The sequence below is a fragment of the Crocodylus porosus genome, unplaced genomic scaffold (genome assembly GCF_001723895.1).
Source record: "Crocodylus porosus isolate Cpor-Errol unplaced genomic scaffold, CroPor_comp1, whole genome shotgun sequence".
NCBI lineage: Eukaryota > Metazoa > Chordata > Crocodylia > Crocodylidae > Crocodylus > Crocodylus porosus.
The window spans coordinates 47409954-47430771 of NW_017728947.1; the positions used below are offsets into that span (position 1 = coordinate 47409954).

At 45.6% G+C, this 20818-nt stretch overlaps 1 protein-coding gene and 1 long non-coding RNA gene across 2 annotated transcripts; one reads left to right on the forward strand and one right to left on the reverse strand.

Annotated features, from left to right (window-relative positions):
• Window positions 1-370: 370 nt before the first annotated feature.
• Window positions 371-5435, reverse strand: ZFP36L1 (ZFP36 ring finger protein like 1). The gene is made up of 2 exons (XM_019551793.1): window positions 5353-5435; window positions 371-2930 (listed from the first exon to the last, which is right to left on the reverse strand). Exons 1-2 carry the CDS (start codon window positions 5407-5409, stop codon window positions 1980-1982), a joined length of 1008 nt encoding a protein of 335 aa, XP_019407338.1. The 5' UTR covers window positions 5410-5435; the 3' UTR covers window positions 371-1979.
• Window positions 5436-5567: 132 nt separating this feature from the next.
• On the forward strand, window positions 5568-15375 carry LOC109321252. Its single transcript, XR_002104009.1, has 3 exons — window positions 5568-8210; window positions 13169-13295; window positions 14715-15375. It is a non-coding gene; the product is annotated as an uncharacterized LOC109321252 (long non-coding RNA).
• Window positions 15376-20818: the final 5443 nt, after the last annotated feature.

The following is a 20818-nucleotide window of genomic DNA, read 5'->3' on the forward strand; positions in this document are numbered from 1 at the left end:
CTGTCTTAGAGCAAGATTTACCTCTTACAGTAAAAGCTAAAGAGATCCAACAGCTCAAGCTACACATAAAGAGAGGAAGAAGGTCTGTGGGAACTGACAACCTTCCACTCAAGAGGGGAGAAAATCTCCCATGAAAGATGAAGAGGATGAAAGCTTGAAGAAAAAAGCCACCTTGTGCTTTTTCTTAACCTGCATGCTTGGCTAAGCCAGTGTCTCACCTCAAAAAAAGAAAAGGAAGAAAAAGGAAGTGGCATACCTGAAGGCCTCTCTGCAGATTGTGGAGACTGGGGGAGGAAAGTACTCTGCATTTTAAATGAGCAGTTAAGAAACAGCACTTTGTGTTTGCAAGTAAAACCAGCTTCATTGTCAGTTTCTTGAAAAAGACTTGGGGTTTATTGATTTAAACTGCAAACAGTCGTTACAAAAGAGATTCTTTTAAATAAACTCACACAAAGGAAAAAAAAAAAGGCAATGTAGTGAACAGTAACAGGGGGAAAAAATTACATTCATTATTTTCTTTGTGCCAGTCCCGTTCACCTCAACAAGGAAAACTCCGAACTTGGAATACAGAAACTCAGAGACAAACTGTATTTGGAATGTCTTCAGATAGGCACTTCAAGCCAAAGGCTTTTTTTTTTCCTTTAAAGAAGCTATACAAAAAAAAAAAAAAAAAAAAGGAAGTAAAATGTCTTTCTTCCATACTGTCTCACAGCAGAGCTTATGCATGTACATTCTAGAGCCCAAGTGTGTACAACACCCAGGGGAAGAGGAGAAAGAGGAAAGGCAAAGAAACACATTAACTCAATTTGCAGTCCAACACAAAAAGGGGAATTTCTAAAATAAATAATCCAAACACAGTTTTCGCATTTTTTTAAATTAATTTTTCATTTTTTAAAATAAAATAACCAAAAAAGTGTAAAGTTACAAAAAATGTCATTGTAGTATAATATATTAAACTGTGGGGGGGGGGAAAAAAGGAAAAAAGACACTTCACAATCTTAAGATTAATATGGAAGATCATAATTTAAACATAAAAGAATATATTCTATGGATTCATCATCCCGATAAATATGAACAAAATTAACAAAAAAGCATAGGTTTCGGCAATAAATACGTTTTGATAAGTTAAATAAGCTTTTTATATTGTTGTGCAGTGACAAGCAAAATTTGCTCTCCAATTTCTGAAAAGTTATACAAAATTAAAACCCAGAAAAAAAATAATAAAAAGCTTGGCGTGAGTGCTCTAAGATAGGTCTAAAGTACTCTAGAGCAAAACCATTAAAGCTATGCCTACTGGAACTTGGTTTACACAGAACTTGTGTGTGGAATGAATTCCATTAGCCCCCCTCCCCTCTGGTTTTATTTCTTTTTTTAAAGATGTCACATGAATACATGGGGAACTTTTAGCACCAAAATCAAGTCTTTCATAGTCCATCTGTTTGTTTTCTTCCCCCCAGTCAAAGTCCCACTCATGTTACAATCTTTGTCCATTCTCAGCTTTTCTTCCTGCAGACCTGAGCAGATCCAGGCAAGATTAGTCTTTATAGGGCACAAGGGCTGGATGTTAACAGCTGTCCACATGCCTTAAGTCTAGCAACAACTGGCCAATAGAAAAGGGAGGGGCAAAGGGACTGAAAGGGGAAGATGCAGTATTGTGGCCAGTGGAGGGAGCTGCTGGTTCCGGATTTTCCCTGCACATCTGGAAGTGCACAGAGCTTTAGAGGAGGCTGCGGGTGCCCTCTGCAGCTGGAGAGGTAATAGTCACAGTGAAAATGTTAAAGGCACTAATTTTGTAAACGGTTATTGCTTTTTAATGTAATTTGGCACTTAAGGCTTAAGCCAGTGAGTCAGCTAGCGGCAAGTGGACTGCCTTGATGTTAACGTCTAACCCTGCAACCAGGGGAGCTCGGGGTAGGGGGAGGGGGTTCAGCTTAACATTGTAATAGACAGGTGAGAGGGAGACAAGAGGCAACCCCAAATTAGTCATCAGAGATGGAGAGTCTGCTGAAGATGGGAAGACGTCTTGAGGTGTCCAGGATGGGCGAATCTGAGCCGCTGTGGCTGCTGCTAGAGCTGCTCAGATAGCCTTCCTGGTCAGAGAGAGAGTCCTGAGGACTGGGTGGCGAGTCAAACATGTTGGGGGACTCAGACATGGGCCTGAAGAGGAAAGCAGTGGGTGACCCCCCGCTGGGCACCTGCACCCCCATGCTGGGGGCAAAGAGACTGGCCAGCTCTTGGCTGGAGAAGGTGAAAGGGTTGCTGGCGCAGTCAGGCAAGGTGGGCGAGCCCAGAAGGTCATCAGCACTCAGGATAGGTGGCGGGGTGATTGAGGTGGGGCTGTCCAGCAGCCCATTGGCAGCGGAGCTGGGGAAGCCGGCAAAACTGAAGCTGTGCTGGAGGCGAGGTCTGTCGGCGACAGCGGGGTCCCTGGCCCCAGCCACGGCACGGCGCTCCTCGGCATTGTGGATGAAGTGACAGCGAGGCCCGTAAGGGCAGAAGCCGATGGTGTGGAAAGTGCGGCACAGCTCCGTCTTGTACTTGGGGTGGCGAGTGAGGCTTCGCAGCTCGTGGATGCCATGGGCGAACTGGCACTTGTCACCGTATTTGCAAGCACCGTTCTCCTCAAAGGGGCGGCACAGCTCAGTCTTGTAGCGGCTTGAATTGACTTGTCCCCCAGGCTGCTTCTGCGGCAGTAGACGTTCCCCACCTTCAGAGAAGGAGCGGTCCCGAAAGCGGCTCTCCCTGGGACCCAGCACAGGGGCTGGCTCCCCCTTGAGGCTGCTTAGGAGCTGGTTTTGATGAAACTTGGAGTTGGGCAAGGTGACAGAGTGCCTCCTGGAGAAACCCCCGCCAGCTGGGGTGCCCACCGCTTTCCTGTCCAGCAGACAGCCTCCGACACTGGAGGGACTGTAATTCAACATCTTGTTGCCCTATGGAAAGAGAGCAAGAAGTGGTCAATTGACTAGTTTCTTCCAGCACCCTCCTCACAATGCAACTAATTTCTCCCTTGAGTCCCCACAGACTCAGATTCCACCTTCATTAGCTCATGCAACTTTAAAACAACCTGGCCTCCAATGGCCCTACCTCCCAAGATTAAGCCATCCTGTTAGATATGACCCTGCGCCCCAGGCAACAACCAAGCTGTCCCACCTAGCCACAGGGTGACCCTGACCCTGACGTACATAAAACCTCCCATGCCCTAGGCAATGGATTGGTCACCCCAACTACCACATGCAAGAGCTAAACCCCTGCCACTCTCTTCTCTCCCCTGTCCCAGACAACCACCCACCTTTAGACCCACTGTAGGGGAGCCACTACTTCAGGTCCTCTAACTCATCCAAGAACCAGATCTTCCAATGGCTCCTCCACTTCAGTTATCCCACTCCCTCCACAGACCCTCCCTCCAATTCCAAAGATTGCAGAAGAGACTTCTGAGAACCTAAGGCTTTATAGGAAAAAAGAAAGATTTGTTTCGGGACAGTCCAACCTTGGGAAAAGTGTATGAGTGTGCAGAGGGGCAATAAGACTTTGAGAGAGAGAAATGCCAATTACCACTCTAAATTAATTCCATTTCTCTTGTCCTCCCTCCAGTGTAGCAATTGCATTTCATGTGATCCAGGCCAGCCTTCGCCCCTAACCACAAGAGGATTCCTTTGCAATTAGCCTTTTGGCTGCAAAGAAAGTCTGGAAGGGATTATCAGGAAGCAGTTACTTCCATCTGTGGGGGCGGGTTATTTATGTATTTTTTAACATTAAAAATCTCGTTGGAGGGAAGAACCATAAGCAAGTTTGCAACAGTCCCAGCTCTTTTGAAAAGAGAACAGAGAGAAGTAGAAGCCAGGTTCAACAGGTTTTTAAAGCAAAAGGCAGAGCCTTGCTAAGAACTCCCTGAAGGGTGAAAGTGTTTCTGTTGCTGGCTCTGGTTTTAAGAGAAGCACCCTGCTGGAGACAAAGCCAGCTCCACTGGAAACTTTACCCTGGCAGTGACACTGCAAACCTAATGCACAGTTCAGAGTTTCAAAGCAACAAGGCTGGGAAAGGGCTTGTCCTCCTGTTGGCACTTGGGCAGCCCAGTTTGCTCTCAAATCAACTCAGTTTTGAGATTGGAGGGAGGGGGGGAAGGGAAGTATCTTTGCAAAATGAAAAACCACCAATAAGCAACTAAACAAGGGAAGGGCAGGGAGAAGCCAAGCAGACTTGAGCTGGGTGAGATTGACCAGGAAAGTAAAATGCCCTGAAAGCACTGAAGCAGCTAAAAGTGCAGGAGGAGGGAGGCAGATACTGGTCTGCAGGCAGTACCAAAAGCAAGCCCTGGCTACAAACCCTCCCTTAACCACTGTATGGGGCTGCAAGAAGTACAGTGGGGCAAGATCAGGCGTGCTGCAGCAGACAGGAGCAGCTCAGACAATGCAAGGGGCTGAGCAGAACCGGGGGGGGGGGGGAAGAAACTTTCCAACTTTTAAGAACTCTTTGTAGCGACTCCCCTCCAGCTCAGATTCCCCAGCTGAACACACCAGCAGCTTCCATGGGAAGAGAGGGGGATCTCAGCACTCAGAGTCACCATTTCAGTTCTTTTACAGCTACCCCTACTCCACTGCATGGGATCAGTGGCGAAGAGAAACTTCTCAAACCAAGTTTGGCTACTTGGTTCCTCCATTTATTCCACCCTCTTCCTTCTCCCACTCCCCTGGTTGCAGAAATTAGTAACTCTTCTCTGCAAAATGTAGAGGCTGTTAACACAGCAGGGAAATTGACTCTGGGAAGCCTGGCAGAGGGGAAAGAAAAAAGAAAGAGCTCAAACAGTGCAAGAAGAAACAACCAGAAGTCTGAACGGTTAAGGAAGTTCTCCCTGCAACTGACTGACTTGCAGGAAAAACTGCAAGATGAGGGCGAAGTGCAGCAAAGGCAGCAGAAAACCACCTGGAGTTTGGATCTAGCCTGGCCAAGAACTTTGGAAAAGTTTCCCTGGAGAGACCAGGTCTGAATTAAGAGCAAGGAGAGGATTTAAGAAAAAACCCCAAACAGCTCAATGGCGAGGAGGGAGATAAAAGCGGCCCAAAGTTAGGACAAGGAAAGGCGGGGGAAGAAAGACAGCAAGTCAGATTACCGTGCAGGGCAGTCTCCAGGACTTACAACACAACACGAGCACTCCAAGGGAGTCCAAGTGCTCACCCACACTTGGGCCACACCAATACACAGCTCTACTTGGCTTGAAAAGCACCTAAGACTCCAGTGGAAGAGACGTGGGGGGCTGGAGAGGGGGAACCACCAGGCTTTGCCCCCTTTTCTCTCTCGCACACACCCCAGAGTCCTGGACACAAAGTTGATCCCCAAGAGAACAACTCCGCTTACCTTGCATAAAACTTCACTCAGCTCGAAGATGGTTGGAGACACCAGAGCTGTGGACATCTTCGGGTATGGAAGGGGGGAAAGCGGGTGGAAGGATAATATAAAAAGAAGTGGAATCACAGTGTTGTAAGTAAGGCACAGCCTCCAGTTTCCCTGGGTTGGATGCCTTCCCCCCCTTTGCTCCAACGACCCTCCTTTTCTTTCTCTCTGTCTCTCTCCCTCGCCCTCTTTCCAGGGGCTGCTTTGGCTTAAGCTGAATTTATAAAGTTTCAGCTTGCACTGGGTGGATGGAGGTGGAGCTCCAAATTCACTTAGAGGAGGAGGAAGGGAAGAAAAGGGCGGTGATTGACACCAGGGCTGAATCACCCATGTGGTTGCAGCCAGAAAAAACTTTTAGAAGGAAGGAGGGGAGGGAAAGAAAGCAAAGAAAAGCAGGAAAAAAAAATTAAAATAAAGCATCTTGTAAGAAAAAACAAAACCCACCCTCAGATCCCCGTCTGCGGGCTTTTAATGCAGGAAAGTTTGTTAAGGAGTTCACCCGCGGCGCACGGGGTGGGAGGGAGGGAGGGGGGGTCTGCACACTCCATTTACCCCGCATTGGGCAGAGGGGGGCAGGACTTTTCTCCCTTTTGTCAGTCTTTGAATGCAGCTCGTGACATCATGGGCTGAGCTGGCTTGCTTGGCCGCAACTTTTTCGCACAAGTCCTCTGATGTCCGTGCAGCAGGCGCCCAGATCCCTGCCCTCCCTCCCCCACGCCCCTTGCTGCGTCCCAGGGAAGCCGGGCAGGGAGGTCACCTCCGCAGGGGGAGGCGCGCACGGCGCGGCAGAGGCGTAGCTCCGGCCCTCCGCACAGCCAGCGAGGCCAGAGCGAGCTTGACCCGGGCTCTTGCAGTGACGCTCCTTTCTTCCCAGCCGGGTGCAAGTACATTGCAAGGCCTGTGGGTTTTTTTGTTGTTGTTCTGAATTATGATTCTTTTGCTTTGTGTGAGATTGAGTTTACAGGATCGGTAGTAACGTTGGTTTTTTAGGTCTTTTTTTTTTTTTTTTGAATGAGTCTCCCCGCTGGACACTAGCTGTATGTTTGTTTTGGTTGGGTCCCACCCCTCAAGCAGCTCTGCTCCTCCAGCAAGGCAGAGAGCAGCTCAGCTTTGCAAGCGACTGAACACCACTCTAGCCTTTTTTTTTATTTCCTTTTTGTTGTTGTTAAGGCGATCAGGTGACAAGCGAGGGAGCAGAAAGCAAGGCCCTCTGCTCTCGCTCCGACTTCGCGAGCCGGGCTGTGTCCTGCGGGTGCCGGCTGCCTGTGCCCTCCCCTCTGTCCGCGCGGGGAGGAGGCAACAGATGGTTTTGCAATCCCGTCAGCTTTGATTTCCCAGTTGCTGCGGGTCGTGGGGAGGGGGGTTTTGGCGGGAGGAGGGAGGGGCACGTGGATGCCCGAGTGAAACAAAGATCAACACGTATTTATCGGGTGCTGGCATCAGGAAAGTAACACGTTTGCAAAAAAACGACAAAAAGAAAAGGTGCCCTGTGCAGGTCCCGGGTGGCAGCCCAGACTGAGGTGGCAATGCGAGCCTCTTGGTTTCTGTCCTGCCTGTTTCCACTCGTCCTCCGTCACCTCCTCCTCCTCCTCACAGCGAGAGTTGCCCACTCCAGCCTCTCAGATGTTTATTCCACAACACTCTCGGCGACTCCATCTGTTATGAAACAGCCAAGTGCATTTTTCCATTGCAGGATAATTAGGTCACCTAATTATGGCCACGTTTCTTCGGAAAGGCAAAACCATCACGAAACCATCTGACTTCCCGGCCCCGACGCGTTTGCGAAGCCATGTTATGTTGTCTTGCAGTTCAGACCCCCGCATCCCCCCGCAAGCCGGTGGCGGGCGGGAGGTTTCAGTGCCCCGCGGCGTTTCACAACCCCCGGGCTGCCCGCTCCCCGGCCCGGCTCCCCCGCCCCGCCTTGGATGTGTCTCCTTTGATTTCAACTGATTGAGCCCATTTTTTCACAGTGCTGCTGCCTTTGCATTTTTGCAACCTGACTGTCTTCGTGCTGATTCACATTTCCACCCCCCCTTACACTTAGTTACTACTTCTTTCCAATTTTTATTGAAACCTGGCAGGCTGGGCTAAAGGAAATAACTCACATCCACATTAACTTAAATCACTAAAATATGTTTTTTAGGCCTTTAAAGCAGCAGTTGATAGTGGCTGTCTCTACTCTCCCCCCCCCTCCAGTTCCCCACAGGGACCATTGGAGGCTATTGAAATCAGAACTAAAAAGAAAGAAAGTAAAGTTTCTTAGCAAATAATCCGTTCCAGATTTTAGCACACAAAACCTGATGCATGCTGATACGTAGAGGCCGAGGAGACCGTTTCTTTTTAACAACAGTCAACGTTTCAAGGCTTTTGGTATGAGACCGCTTCAGTGTGAAATTTGCTGGGCCAAAACCAGCAGCCCTTACTCGGGCTAAGCTCTCACTAAAGTCAGTGGGAGTTTCGGCGAAGGAAGGTCACTGGAATTTGGTCCCTTGTCATTAACTCATCCAGGCTGAGCCAATAGGCCCCTCCTTGAAATGACTCTCACTATAGCATTGAAAATCCTTCTCCCTTCCCCCTTAGTCCAGACTCCTGAAGAGAACTGAAACCCGGAGTCCAGAACGGAAAGCCAGCTAGGAGAGATCACATTTAACGCTTCAAACAAATGATCCCTGTTCCCACTTCCTCTTCTGTTTGCTTCAGCCTCATGAACTGGGCTTTCAGCTCGTCTCCCTGGCTGCTGATCTCTTTCCCCCTCCTTCCATCTTCAAGAACAGCCAAAATAACCAAACGAGCGCAACGCCTACAGACTCTGTCCATTCCAGGTTTCTTTCTTTTTTTTTTTAATTATTATTATTTACTTAAGGATAGAAAACCGGTTCCTCGAATTTCCGTCTCTCTAGATTCAGTTTTTTCCCTGCTCGTTGGCAGAAGGAAGAAGCAACCAGGAGAGAGCGAGCAGCTTGAGCGTGTTATTTTCTGCAGTTGTTTACTGATTCCGAGGATGGTGCATGTTCCCAGGGCTCCTCGCCTCTCTCTATAATTAAACCCTTTTTAATTGTTAGGTTGAGAACGTCATTTCAGGGACTTTCCAAAGGTTACCGAGTCCAAAGCAGGAAGCCAGCACATAACTGTTTCACTACTGACTTGCTGCGAGCCTGGCTTTCTGCTCTGCCGCTGAAGCAGTCAAGTCCCAGGGGGCTGGGGAGCGCAGGCCTCGTTCTGCATTCCACAACACTGCAGGCACTCAAGTGCGAGCTTTGGGTGTGGAGAGCTTGCAGGACTGGGCTCTCAACGGCATTCCCCAAAGCAAGCAACTAACCCCTTGTGCACATGCTGCACTTATCGCTTCTCGGCCTCTTGTGGGCTGAGATCAAGCGTATCAGGATTTACATAGAATAGACACAATAGGCCATGCACACATTTGTTTTGGGAATCACAGCTATGTTTCCCAGCTTCTGTGCATCCTGAGCAGAGTGCTGTTCCTACAGAAGTCCGGTTAGTATTTTGCTATTGTTAAGGTCTGATTTTGGCTGGTCAGAACCTGACTGTAGGGTAGTATTTAACTGTTTGCACACTCAAACCACACATTCATGGCTGAAAGTCAGGCTTCTCTGGGCCTAATTGGGAGTTTGTATGTGCACCTACACACACCTGCTGGGAAGAAGAGGAATCCAGCCCTTCTGTTCTCAAAAGCAGAGTTGCAAGAACATTTTTTGCACTGATTTTCCTTGTGGTTTTGACAATAAAACAGTTTCTAGCCACGGAACACTTGAGTAAATGTGTGGGGTTTGTTTATTTGAATAGAAAGTCATGCTCCCTGAGGTATGTACAGTAGATCTGTGGAGCAGTTCACCCTTAATATTATTTTGCAGTTTGGAAGGCACAAATGAAGTTATGGGCTAGTAATAAGGCTCCCAGATTGCTTGAGACTCTTGCAAGGTCACCTATCGATTTTTACTGTAGGTTCAGCTGGACTACCTTGGTCACCTGATTCAAGTAGAGGCCAGTGACCCACCTTAGCTCCTTACAGGCCAAGTTCCCACCGACTGCATTGCCATTTAAAAATGGAAAGGAATAAGTGCTTTTAGTCAATCTGCAGGCACATTTAACATTGGAACATAGGAATTACCATACTGCATCAGACCCCCCAATTCATCTAGTCTAATATTTTGTTTCTGAGAGTGGCTTATACAAGAAGGTCCAGAGGAAAGTACAAAAATACATCAGGCAGTCTGGTTCTCTCCTCCTTTGCTGCCTCTCCTAATCTCTCAGTTTACAGTGGAATCAGAAGGGATCAGCCAGGTTTGATGGCCTTTCTGTTACCTTCTCCTGAAGCCACAGGACATCAATGGGATTTTTATTGTTTTCTTTGAGAGCAGGATAATGCTCATAACTGTTCCTTTCAAATTGTGTGTGCTTCCTTTAGATTGCCATGTGTAGCCTGCAGCTTGCAAAATTGGAATTGGTTGTACCTGAAATTCTCTTTGGGCCAAACTGGGACACTGAAGCTGAATATATTATTTCTTAACCAACAATCACCATATATCCATGTTTGCCTCAGATAGGCCCACATGAGTTTCACATGCCTGTGCTTTGCAGAAAGATACAAAACAATGACACAAGGATATATATGGAGAATGCTTCAGCCAGTTTTAGTCCCGATGACTGTAATGAGAGTTTAGTGTAAATTCCAAGTTTGAACCAAATAAAGACTCCACATTTTGGCACTTACCTCGTCCCTGATCTTCTCATTCCTATAACTGGGAAGAGACTTGGTTCTCTAAAAGAACCTGGTCAGTGGCAACCTTGAAGGTTTGAGTTATAGGAAAACAGGAGGCCCCCCAAAATATCTGAACAGGTAAAAAAAAAAAATCAGTTTCTTTCATGGGTCCAGCGTCTCAACCACTAAATGGAAACATTATTAAACTGTGAAACATCTTTCCTCTTTGGTTTGAGAACGAGCTAGACCTTTCAGCCCCAAAGGTCACTTTTTCCAGGAAGATATAACCCCTTGGGTGCTTCTTGGATAATGAATGTGCCTTTTCTGTCCTCATGCTTTAATATAAACAGAGTTCAGTCAGGTGGATAACCTTTCTATATTTATTTCAGCTAGTAAGAAAAGCAGGTCAGGGCTCTTTGAATCCAGTTCCCTGGAGTATTAACATCTGCTGGATTTCGGGGCTATTTTTGCACTGGGGTTTTTGTGGGTAGGTAAAGGTGCATTTCTTTTCATCCCTCATGCCCAAAGCATCTTAGCTGTCTCATTCCCCTCCCCCCTTTGCTTCCACAAATCCTTTAGCAACCTTTATAGGTACTCTTGGGTTCTTGTGTTGGGGTGGAGGCAGGCATGCAATGTGTCCCTTTACAATGTGCCCTTAAGGAGTTTTTGTTAATCCTGCCTTTTATTTTGGTCCTGTGTTCCTTCTATGTAACAACTCAATGTATCTGCTGGGAGATGGAGTGGCCCAAGTTGTAAATTACAGCTTTTAGATACATCCTCTGCCAGGCACTGTTGGCACCTTGGGAAAGTGCTTGCCCTTCTGGTTAAAAGCAAAAAAGGTGTATTGGCAACTGCTTGGTAAGAAAACAAACTCCCAAAGATACAGGAAAGTGTGTCAAGGTGGTGGGAAGGAAAGGGAGTGAGATTCCTGGCAGCTTGGGTGTGTAAACATCTGTAAAATGGAGAGTGTGTGTGTGTGTGTGTGTGTGTGTGTGTGTACTTTGTGGTGACAGGAAACCCAAGTAGCCAACACCATTATTTTTGCAGGAGTTGGTAGATACAGTACCAGACAAATATCATGAGCCCTTAATCCTCCTGAATTTACACCTGTGTATATGAAAAATCATCCAGAAGGCAATATATTGCACAACCCCTTTACTAAATAATTCCTGATTTTGGGACCTGTTTGTTGTCTATAGGGTGGTATCACTGTTTCTGGGTAACTCAGACACTTGACCCCAGTTGATGGGGAAGAAGCCACAAGCTGCAGAAAGAATTTGGTCCCTTGGGAGAGGATATAAAATATTTGCATCATCTGTGACAAATTTAGCACTGGTGGCATTGACAAGATATTGCAGTGGAAAATGTAGAGGTGTAATTTTGGCAGACTATAGGGTAAGAAAATTGGCTGCACTTAATGGACCTGACATAATTTCCAGTGGAAATAGTAATGCAGTTAATGCATTTCCACATGGACACTGAGACCATACTTACACTCTTTCTGTTTTTAATCCTTTGGTAGCTGAGATGTTGCTACTGGATGCCCCTGAATGTAGCCCTGCAGTGGGATCTAACCACAAAAAAGTTGAGCATGTGTGGGGGAGGAGGTTTGCAGGTATGAACCATGCAATAGCAGGACAGTAGTGGGTGACACAAGAAAAGTATTTAAATCTGTGTCTGGAACCACTGCTGCCCATCTGTGCAAAATAAGTTGGCTCCAGATGTAAACTTACCCCCACCTACATCTCAGTTCTTATGCATCTCCTTGCAACAGGCTGTTGGCTCCTTTAACCTTTTGCAAGTTTTGTGCCTTTTATTATACTGCCCCCTCTAGGCCAGATCCCTCACTGTCAGGCACTCTTGCGTAGTTGTTTACTTCAGTTCAATATCCATGTAAATACGTGCATCTTGACTGGACACTGTTTTACACATACTCTGCATGGGTTTCAGTTCATTATCGAGCAGTGGTTCTCAACCTTTTTAGACTCCAGGCACCCCCTTCATTAGACTCCGAAAATGCTATCTTTGTTTACACTCTTTTTGGGACTACAGAAAAGTAATCACGCACATTTTTCTGTTGCAGAGAACTCAGACTACAACAGGTCTGGATGTTTCTAGGGAATTCCTATTTGAAATCTCTGGGTTTATCTTGTGAATCATGCTGGCACAGCCATCAGTGCTAACATTGTGTGGCCCCCCATGTCATCACTGAAAGGCTCTCAATGCGCCCCAGGGTGCCGTGGCATCCTGGTTAAGAATCATGGTAAGAAAAATGACAGGACTGGCACCCCTGTGTGCTTGTAAAAGAACCAGTATCCTCATCTTGTAGCTACTCTTCAAAACTCAGGTTTCCAGACAATCTCTTATCCTCTCTCCTCCTTATTAACAGCACCCACACCCACACCCTTACCCACACCCACTCTTGCTTGGACTGTTGTCCTGCTTCTTATCTGGTGTTTGTCATGTCTTGTTTAGATTAGACACGCTCCCTGCCCTGCAGAGTTTACAATCTCAAGTTTGTCAATTGCTGTGCAAGTTAACAAGCCAACATGTGTGTTTTTAATTATTATAATTCCATGTAAAACAGAAGGGAAAAAAAAGCAGGACCATAAAAAAAGAGTATGGGAGCACCTTCTCTGTGGCACCCCGGAATGTGCTCCATTCTTAAAAGCAGTAGTCAGCCACAGTCAGCATGCCCCTATATAGTGGGGACCTGATGGCATGGTGACTGCTACACAGACACTGGCTATTGCTGGCTTGGCTTTCTTGAGCCCCACTGATCTGTGCCTGCTCCATTACCCCTTCTGGGCTTTAGACATCCAGCAGCAGCTCTCAGGTTGTCTGGGCTTGGGCCTTGGTACAGGGCTGAGGTATGCAAGAAAATGTTACCTATCTCCCCTCCGTCTCTGCTGTGCCAAACCCAAGAGCTGTAGCCATATCACAAGGGGAGAGGCCTCTTAAGCAGCCAGCTCCAACTCAGCAATGACTAGTCCAGGCTTTATTCAGCCCGCTGCACCACGAACAGACACGTGCTCTCACTCTAAATGACTTGTGTTTCAGATCAAAAGAAGCAACAGCAGCTCAAGAAAGAACCACAGTAAAACCTCTAGGAGCAAGGAAGTGGTACCAGCTGCAAATTAAAACAGAAATTGTATACAAGATGGAGGGCAGGCCAGAAAGCAGGCAGGTAGGTGGGTGCCTTGGAAGTTTAAAGTTGCAGTACACAGCAGACAGCACAAATTCAAGACCCACCTCCAAAACTTGCACCCAGTCACAAACCCATATGTGCTATATTGTTTAGACTTGTACCGAAGCTCCTGTGCACAAGAAATACAAAAAGGCAAGGATTTATTTGGGTGATACCTTTTGTTGGACCAAGTGCATAGTTGTGATGGGGCTTTCAAATGCAAGACATTCTTCATTGGGTCTTGCATTCAGAAGCTTATCTAACTCTATGCCAGCTATGCAGATCATCCAATCAAAGATATCACTTAAAGAAATCCTTGCCTCTTGCATAATTCTTGGACCATCACAGCAACAACATCAGTCTAACATTACCACAAAGAAATATAAAGCACTTCTATGTGCCGATTTCTGATCAGCTATATTACTTAGTAGTATGACTGACACAGTTTAACTCATACAGTTTTCCACCCTTGGTCTTTTCTCTCAGGTAGGAGGTGCTAGTGAAGAATAAAAACGTTCACACCACTGTTAAAAAAACCCACCCAAGACGCATGGTAGAACCTGTCCTGTACTTGTTCCCTCAAGTCTCAGCATTCTGACTACACTGCACATGCTTCAAAACAGCATTGACTTGGCTTGCTTTCCAAGCCACTGCATCAATATGCACTTTTGCCTGCGGGAAGGTGCATTGGGCTGAGAGTCAAGTTCAAGTCTTGTCTTTTCTTGAACACCCATACCTGCATTTTGATAGAGTCTTTAACTATAATGATCTCATATGTCTTTCACAAGACAGTGGTTCTCATTTGGTGCACAGCTTGGTAGGTAGCATGATCTATGCCAGATGTGTACTGCTGGAGGGCACCTCTGCTTTCCCTCCTATACTAGGAGTTCTAGAGGGCTGGTATAGGATGTGGCTTTCATAGCTTCTGTGACTACTGTGGAGATACTAAACCTTTCAATGTCCTTTGTATCACAGAAGTGGTTCCAAGATAGTGGAATAATTTAGATAATCTGGCCCAGCATTCCAGGTGAGGCTTTAGCATAGATTCTTTTGTTGAGGTGGCAACAATGGATATCAATTCTTGTCAGCTGTGGTGGTGGTTTTGTGATGTGGACCCTAGCCACTGCTTGAGGACCCCTCCCCTTCCCTCACCAGCCTAATTAATTTCAGCCAATACACAGTCATCATATGATAAACTTCAGTCACTACCAATTGGGGCTGGATTTGAACTGCTGCCCTGGAAAAGCTCCATATCACATTATCAGTCTTAAGTTAAATATTTATAAAGTGCCTGGGGGTAGGGTCCACATCTTCCTATGTGTTTGCATATTACTTTTCCCAAAGAATCCCCAATCCTGATTGCAGCCTTTGTGTACAGCTGCAATAGAAATCATAAACACTCTTTGCCGTAATCTGCAGGTCTTGATGAAATGCAGCTGGGAGTTTAAAGACAATTCATGGGAGTTGAGTAACAAGCACTGATGAATCATAAGTCAGGAGAAGCTGCTAATGTGTGGGAAAAAGGCAAATGTGCTTACCTGTGCTCAAGCATATAATAAGGAAGTATGTAATAATAATTATTGTTATTGTAAGAAGGGCTGTGTATTGGGAAAAAGATATCTAATAACTGACAAACAACATGGCTCGGTTTGTTTTGATCTGTGAGTCAAACAATGGTTATGTTTGTAAGGTAGTAATACACAGAGCACAGAACACTGGCATGGCACCAACTATTCAGATTTATATAGGTCATGCTAAACAAATAATAGTTTTCTTCAATATAATTACTGATTCATTAAGTAGAGGTAAAATAATAGAGTCTATTTGGGTTTGAGTGAGGTGCTAGATAAAGGAAATACATACATTTAGATTGGGAGTTTTGAAAGCAGCTGGCATTAACCTAAGGCCATGTCTACACAGTAAACTTACCATGCTCCAGAGCAGTGTCCTCAAACACACAGAGCAGCTCCCAGCAAGCTGCCTCCTCAACTGGAAGCAGCATAGTCATAGGCAAGCAGTGCTATAGGTAGGCAGGGTCACTGGCATAGGGTATAGTCTGCCAGCATGCTGGCACTGTTGGCCAGAATGGCTAATTAGCCCACCAAAAGTGCCACACAGCAGTGCAGCCTACTTGAGGAGCCTGCACCAGAGTATGGTCTGGTTACACGGTTTAATTGCTCCCTCTTGAAGCCAATGGGAAAATCTCCACCAACTCCAAAGGGAGGGGCACAAGGCTGACAATAAACACTGTGGAAAAAGCTACTATTAAACTTTAACATTCACTTGTACTTACATAGGGCTTTTAATAAGAATCTCTCAGAGCCCTTTAGAAGATTGAATGGGTAGACTGGGAAACCAGGCCACAAAGAGATTAAAGGTCACATTTAGAAAAAGATGTAGGTGCTTAGAGTAGGATTCAGGCAAAAGTCAATATTGTATTCCTGAAACCCCCATTCAGCTGCCACCTACTTCAGGAGGTGCTTAAACTCAGTAAGTGCCTCAGTCTTTGCTCACAGAGTCCCCTAGGCATCTGCAGGTTCTGCTTTGGGGCAGGTACCCAGTGACTGCTTCATGTGAAATACAGAAGCAGGTTTTCCTGAGGGACAGGAAGCAGAACTCTCTCTCCCTTCCCAGCCAAGCATCTCCTCACTCAGCTGCAGAGTCCTCCTCCTCCTTGTGCTCTAATGAATTTTTAATTTTTTTTCTGTGCAGTATCTCAGGAGGGGACCCACCCCTGTCAGAATAGGATGAGGCAAGTATGAACTTCCCTAGGCTGAGGTAGGATTTAAATGTGGGTCTTCTTTGTCCTGAGTAAGTGGTTTAACCACTGAGCTCCTGCATTAGAGGGTGTGACACCACCAGCATATGCGCTTTAAAAGAAAATGAGTGAGCCCTGGGCAGTTCTTTGAAATACAGGGCATAGGTAGTAGGTATCCATCTTCAGGGAGGGGTTTTGGGCTGGGGTTCGAACTGGATGGAGCCATCTCCTGCAGCCCTCAGGTGCCTGAGCCCCAGGGAGGTATAGGATTCCAGATGCGTTACTGTGCTCATCATGCCTGTTTCCTGGCTTTCGGTGCTTAAGTGCTAAGCGTGTGGCTTCAAGCAGCTCCCTGTTCAACATGCTGGCTGGTTTGGTTCCCTATGCGCTGCCTAACTAACATAAGGTTTGGGATTCTATACTGGGAGACCTAAAATGTAGATATTTCAGTACCAAAGGTGCCTGAGGCCTGTTGGATCTGGCCTTAAGTGACTGGCCCAAGATAACACAGCAGGTCAGTAACAGAGCCAAGAAGAAAATCTCCATTTCTGCTTCTGAGTCCCCTGCTGTGAGTAACATACCACTTGTCTCAACAAGGAAAAAGAAATGGGCTTTCTGAAGGTTATTCCTCTCTAAAGATCAGAAACACTATCTTTATTATAGAGAAGTTAGTAAATAACTATTTATAAAGCACAGGATATGGATTAAAATGAGGTTTTTCCAATAGGATGGAGCAACCGGCCACTAGACTAAACTACCAAAGGAAAATGGTCATGGTGCTGTTGCTGCATAGCCATTCGTGAAGGTATGAGATAAGGAAATGGATCCTGTTTCCATTGAAATCAATGATTTCACTGACCTGAGTGGTGCAGGATGAAACCCTCGGCAGAGAGCCCTGCAAAAGGTCTAGCTCTGATCCTACGTGTGATAGGAAGACTGGAAGGTTCCAGTCTGTAAAAGGAGCTATTGCAGATTCCAGGAATCATCCAGCCCTATGCCTGACCTCTGTACTGGGAAAAATAATTGAGCAGGGTCAAAAAGCATCCAAAGTAAATGTCTGACACGGTAGGGATGAATGAATGCCGCTTTTTGTGAGGCTGAATCATGCCCCTCTAATCAGTTGACTTTTCTGAACTAGAAAAACAGCTGATCAAGAAAAAGAAGAGGGAAATACAATCAATTTACACTTTCAAAAGGCTTTTTGATAAACAGTTTAAAAGAAAAACATGGTGACCAACAGATGATATGAGGGCTAGATATGGACATTCAAGAAGTCTGAGGTGGAATCACTCTAATTTATGTGGTTTTCTGTAAGCACCATAGTTTAGATTGGTAGCAAATGGAACACACATTTGCCCTTTGGTGGAGCTGCAAATCTTAGACTGGGTTCCACCATTTTTAAACCAGTCTGTGTGCACCAGACTTCTGTTCTGTTATGGGTATAGACTGGTTTCCAGTCCTTTATACCAGTAAAGATGTAATGTCTGTACCTGGCTAAGAAGTTCCATCATCGATCAAAAACTTGATCAGAGAGGATAGGAAAAAATAGAGTAGGAGTCTAGTGTAAAAAACTTAATTCAACTATGGGACGCTTCGCCGCTCCAGTAATTCAGTGTTTTAAGGTACTCTCTTTGCCACAGAGAGGAGTTATAAGAAAGAGAAATGCTGAATTTGTATAGACCAGAGGGAAATGGCCAATGCACTTTAAAACAACAGCAAGCTGAGTGTAAAGAACAAGTACGGCATCTTGGATAAAGGATTATACTGCTGCACCCATCAGCTCTTGTGGCTAGTGTAGCTCCTGTCACTGCTCTGTGACAGATGGAGCAAATGTAGCCAGCTGAGTACTTCATTAAAAGTCAGTGGTTGGGAAATGGAGTTGTTTCCATGTTTTCCTGGAAGAAAGTGGCATTGCAGAAGAATGAAATCCTCATTATATAACTCTTGCAAAGACTGTAGCTATCATACATTCCAGCTGGTGCATGAAGAGGCCTGAAGACTGCTAGCTAATGTCATTCAGAGGTTTCAAGCATACTTTGATCCACCCAAAAATGTCACTTGGGACAGGCTCTTTTTTTCTTTTTTTTTTACTACAAGTTGGCTTCCAGGTGAAGTTATTGTATGGTACAGCCCAGTGTAATCAAGGATAAGTCATGTGAATTTGAGGAATGCATAAAAGGATTAATGAGAAACTGGATTATTTGTGAAACAACTCATCCGTAGGCCAAATAAAAGGCATAATAAATGGGAGAAGGGAAATGAAATAGTGCCAGGTTGTATTTTGGCAATGCTGGAGAAGCGCATTGCCTCTTTCCCCATCGCAAAAAAAATTCAGGGCATCACAGCCAAGCTGCTGGGGATTCAGTATATGGAATTCTTCCCTCTTACTTGGTAATGAAACAGTGTCATGGAAAGATGTGAGACGTGCTAGGTTGCTGGAGTAGCAGACTTTTGGATGAGAAATAAGCCTGATGTTCTGACTACCTGTCAGCAAAAGCCCTGGAGCCTTGGCTGAATTTCTACTTAGCTAATTATCTGGTACCTAAATTGCTTCAGATGGACACAGGGTTCTTTACTGCCTTAATCTGTTGTATAGTTATACTGGATGCTCCAGCTCCAGCTCACAGACAGCTCTGTTTCAATGGTAAATCTGTTTTCCCAAGCAGATGAGGAAAGACGCTGCATAAATGTAAATTACAAGCTACCTGGCGAATGCAGCTAGTGTTATGCTGCTATAAGGAAAGGAAGGGCAACTTTCAACATTTTATTGAGAGACTCCAAATATGTACTAGTTCTATTAAAGATTAAGGTCCAGGAGTCAGGTGATTATGTGAGACTCACATATCTTTAAAAAAGCAAGTTTCTAGCTTTCAAAGTGGCAGAAAACTTCTTGACATTGTGATCCTTCTAGGAGACTCAGAAACCAAAAGGCAAATACAAAAAGGAATGAGGTGTCTTAGTTTTCCAATTCTAATGCTTGTTAGGCTACTTCTGATGTTTTGGGACCTGGCTCATGTTTTTTTGAATGTTTGGGCTTTAGCCATGCTAAAAAGCATGGAGTGGTAGCTTTCAAACCCTAGTTTGGAAAAGTTAAAATCCCAACTTGCTGCCTTGTAGAGAGCAAAGAATCTCCTGGCAGGTGACTTACATGGGGTCAGAACTTCGTGTTCACAGCTGGACTCTATGGAGGCTGTCTGTGAGATAGGGAAAACCTTCCCTTTTAGCTCTCACCCTCAAGCCTAGGCCAGGCTGACAGCAAGAGGAAACTGTTATCTTCTAGTGGCATACATGACATTAAATTTTGGCCAGAGGGCAAATTCATTTCATGATGAACCTGTTTGCACGTAACCACTTCCTCAGTTGACATCCTTCTTTCTCTGACTGCTGTCCTCACGGCCAGCCTCAGCCCTGAAGACTGAAATGACATTGATGCTTGAACTCCTGGGTGTCACTCAGGAGAAGTCTGCACAGCCATAGACCTTGCTATACATAGTCTATGAATGTACAGCCTCTTTTTCCAGGCCTGTTGATCCAGCAGCCTTCTTTATAGCTAAACTAATTTAAAAAATAAGAACATCTGAGTTCCAGAAGCCCGGTGCCCTTCACTTCCTTCCAATCTGCTACTTTCACTAAGGCAGTGTGCCTGCTGCTTGTTACTGATGCATGCAGTCTGTGGGTATCAACTGCCTTTAAATGGTCACATAGCCTGATGGATGTGTGCTGCTCTTCACAAGTTCAGACATGCCAGGAGCTGTGGATCAAGAGAGACTTCTTGGTCACTTTTAATGTCCTTGATGGGTGAAATAGATAAGAGCTTCAGGCATAGTGGTGATAAATGTGTCTGTTACAAAAGCCCCTGGTTCCAAAAGAACTCAGCACAGTGGCGATCGCCACTCCAGTGGCTGAGGGACCATTGCATGGATGAACGGATGGTCTCTCATGTGAAGCTGGTCAAACAAATAGAGCTGTTACCAAAAGGAAGACTGCCGTGCTCATCTATAGTGATAAGAAGCAGCAACCAGCAGAAATGGGAAGCAAAAAAGAAACTGAGGCTAAAAACAGACCTTGTATTTCCCCAAGACAAAACCTTGTATCCTGGGATCCACGAACAAGCCCATTGTGCCACGTTAAGTACCTGAGAAATATTGGAATTAACACTTGCCCCCCCGTGATGGCTAATATAAGTGAATTACCTTCCAGTCTGCACGTTCTGTTTTTGGCCTGAAATAATAGAAAGAACTGTTCTGGACAACTGAGACACTTTGCATATGCCAGACCAAGCTGCTTTTCCTGAGGGAGCGGAAGCCCCAGACCCCACACCTAAATCTGTTGTAGTAACAACACTATAGAGCAGCAATGAAGATATATCTGGTTCATATGGTTTTGCTGAATAAGATTACAGTTACAGTTGCTTTACAGCTGTGGAACACTTACTTTTCTCCCTGTGTTTTTATAGCAAAGTGTTTGTGCAATGTGGACGGGTGCTAGTGGCGACGGTGGGGGGTGCCAGTGTGTGTGTATGCATGTGGTTGCGTACTAAATTACATTAGAACTGGTGCATTTGTAAGAATGAGAGGTTATGTAAGGAGTGACTGTTCGTGTTTGTGTGTGACGGAGAAAGAGGTTATGCAAAGAGGAGGAGTAGAAGGATGTGTGTGGGGCAGGGGAGGGGGTGAATGTCAGCTCAAGAGAGCGATTGGAACTTCATAACCCCTTTGTTCTAGAAAGGAGAGCTAGTGGGGAAATATATGTGGGTGTTCACATA

Bases quoted from the DNA above. Each gene is read 5' to 3' on its own strand.
- ZFP36L1 (XM_019551793.1), bottom strand. From the start codon at position 5,409: ATGTCCACAGCTCTGGTGTCTCCAACCATCTTCGAGCTGAGTGAAGTT. The intron at 2,931-5,352 runs GTAAGCGGAGTT...CTCTTTCCATAG, and splicing joins TGAGTGAAGTTTTATGCAAG to GGCAACAAGATGTTGAATTA.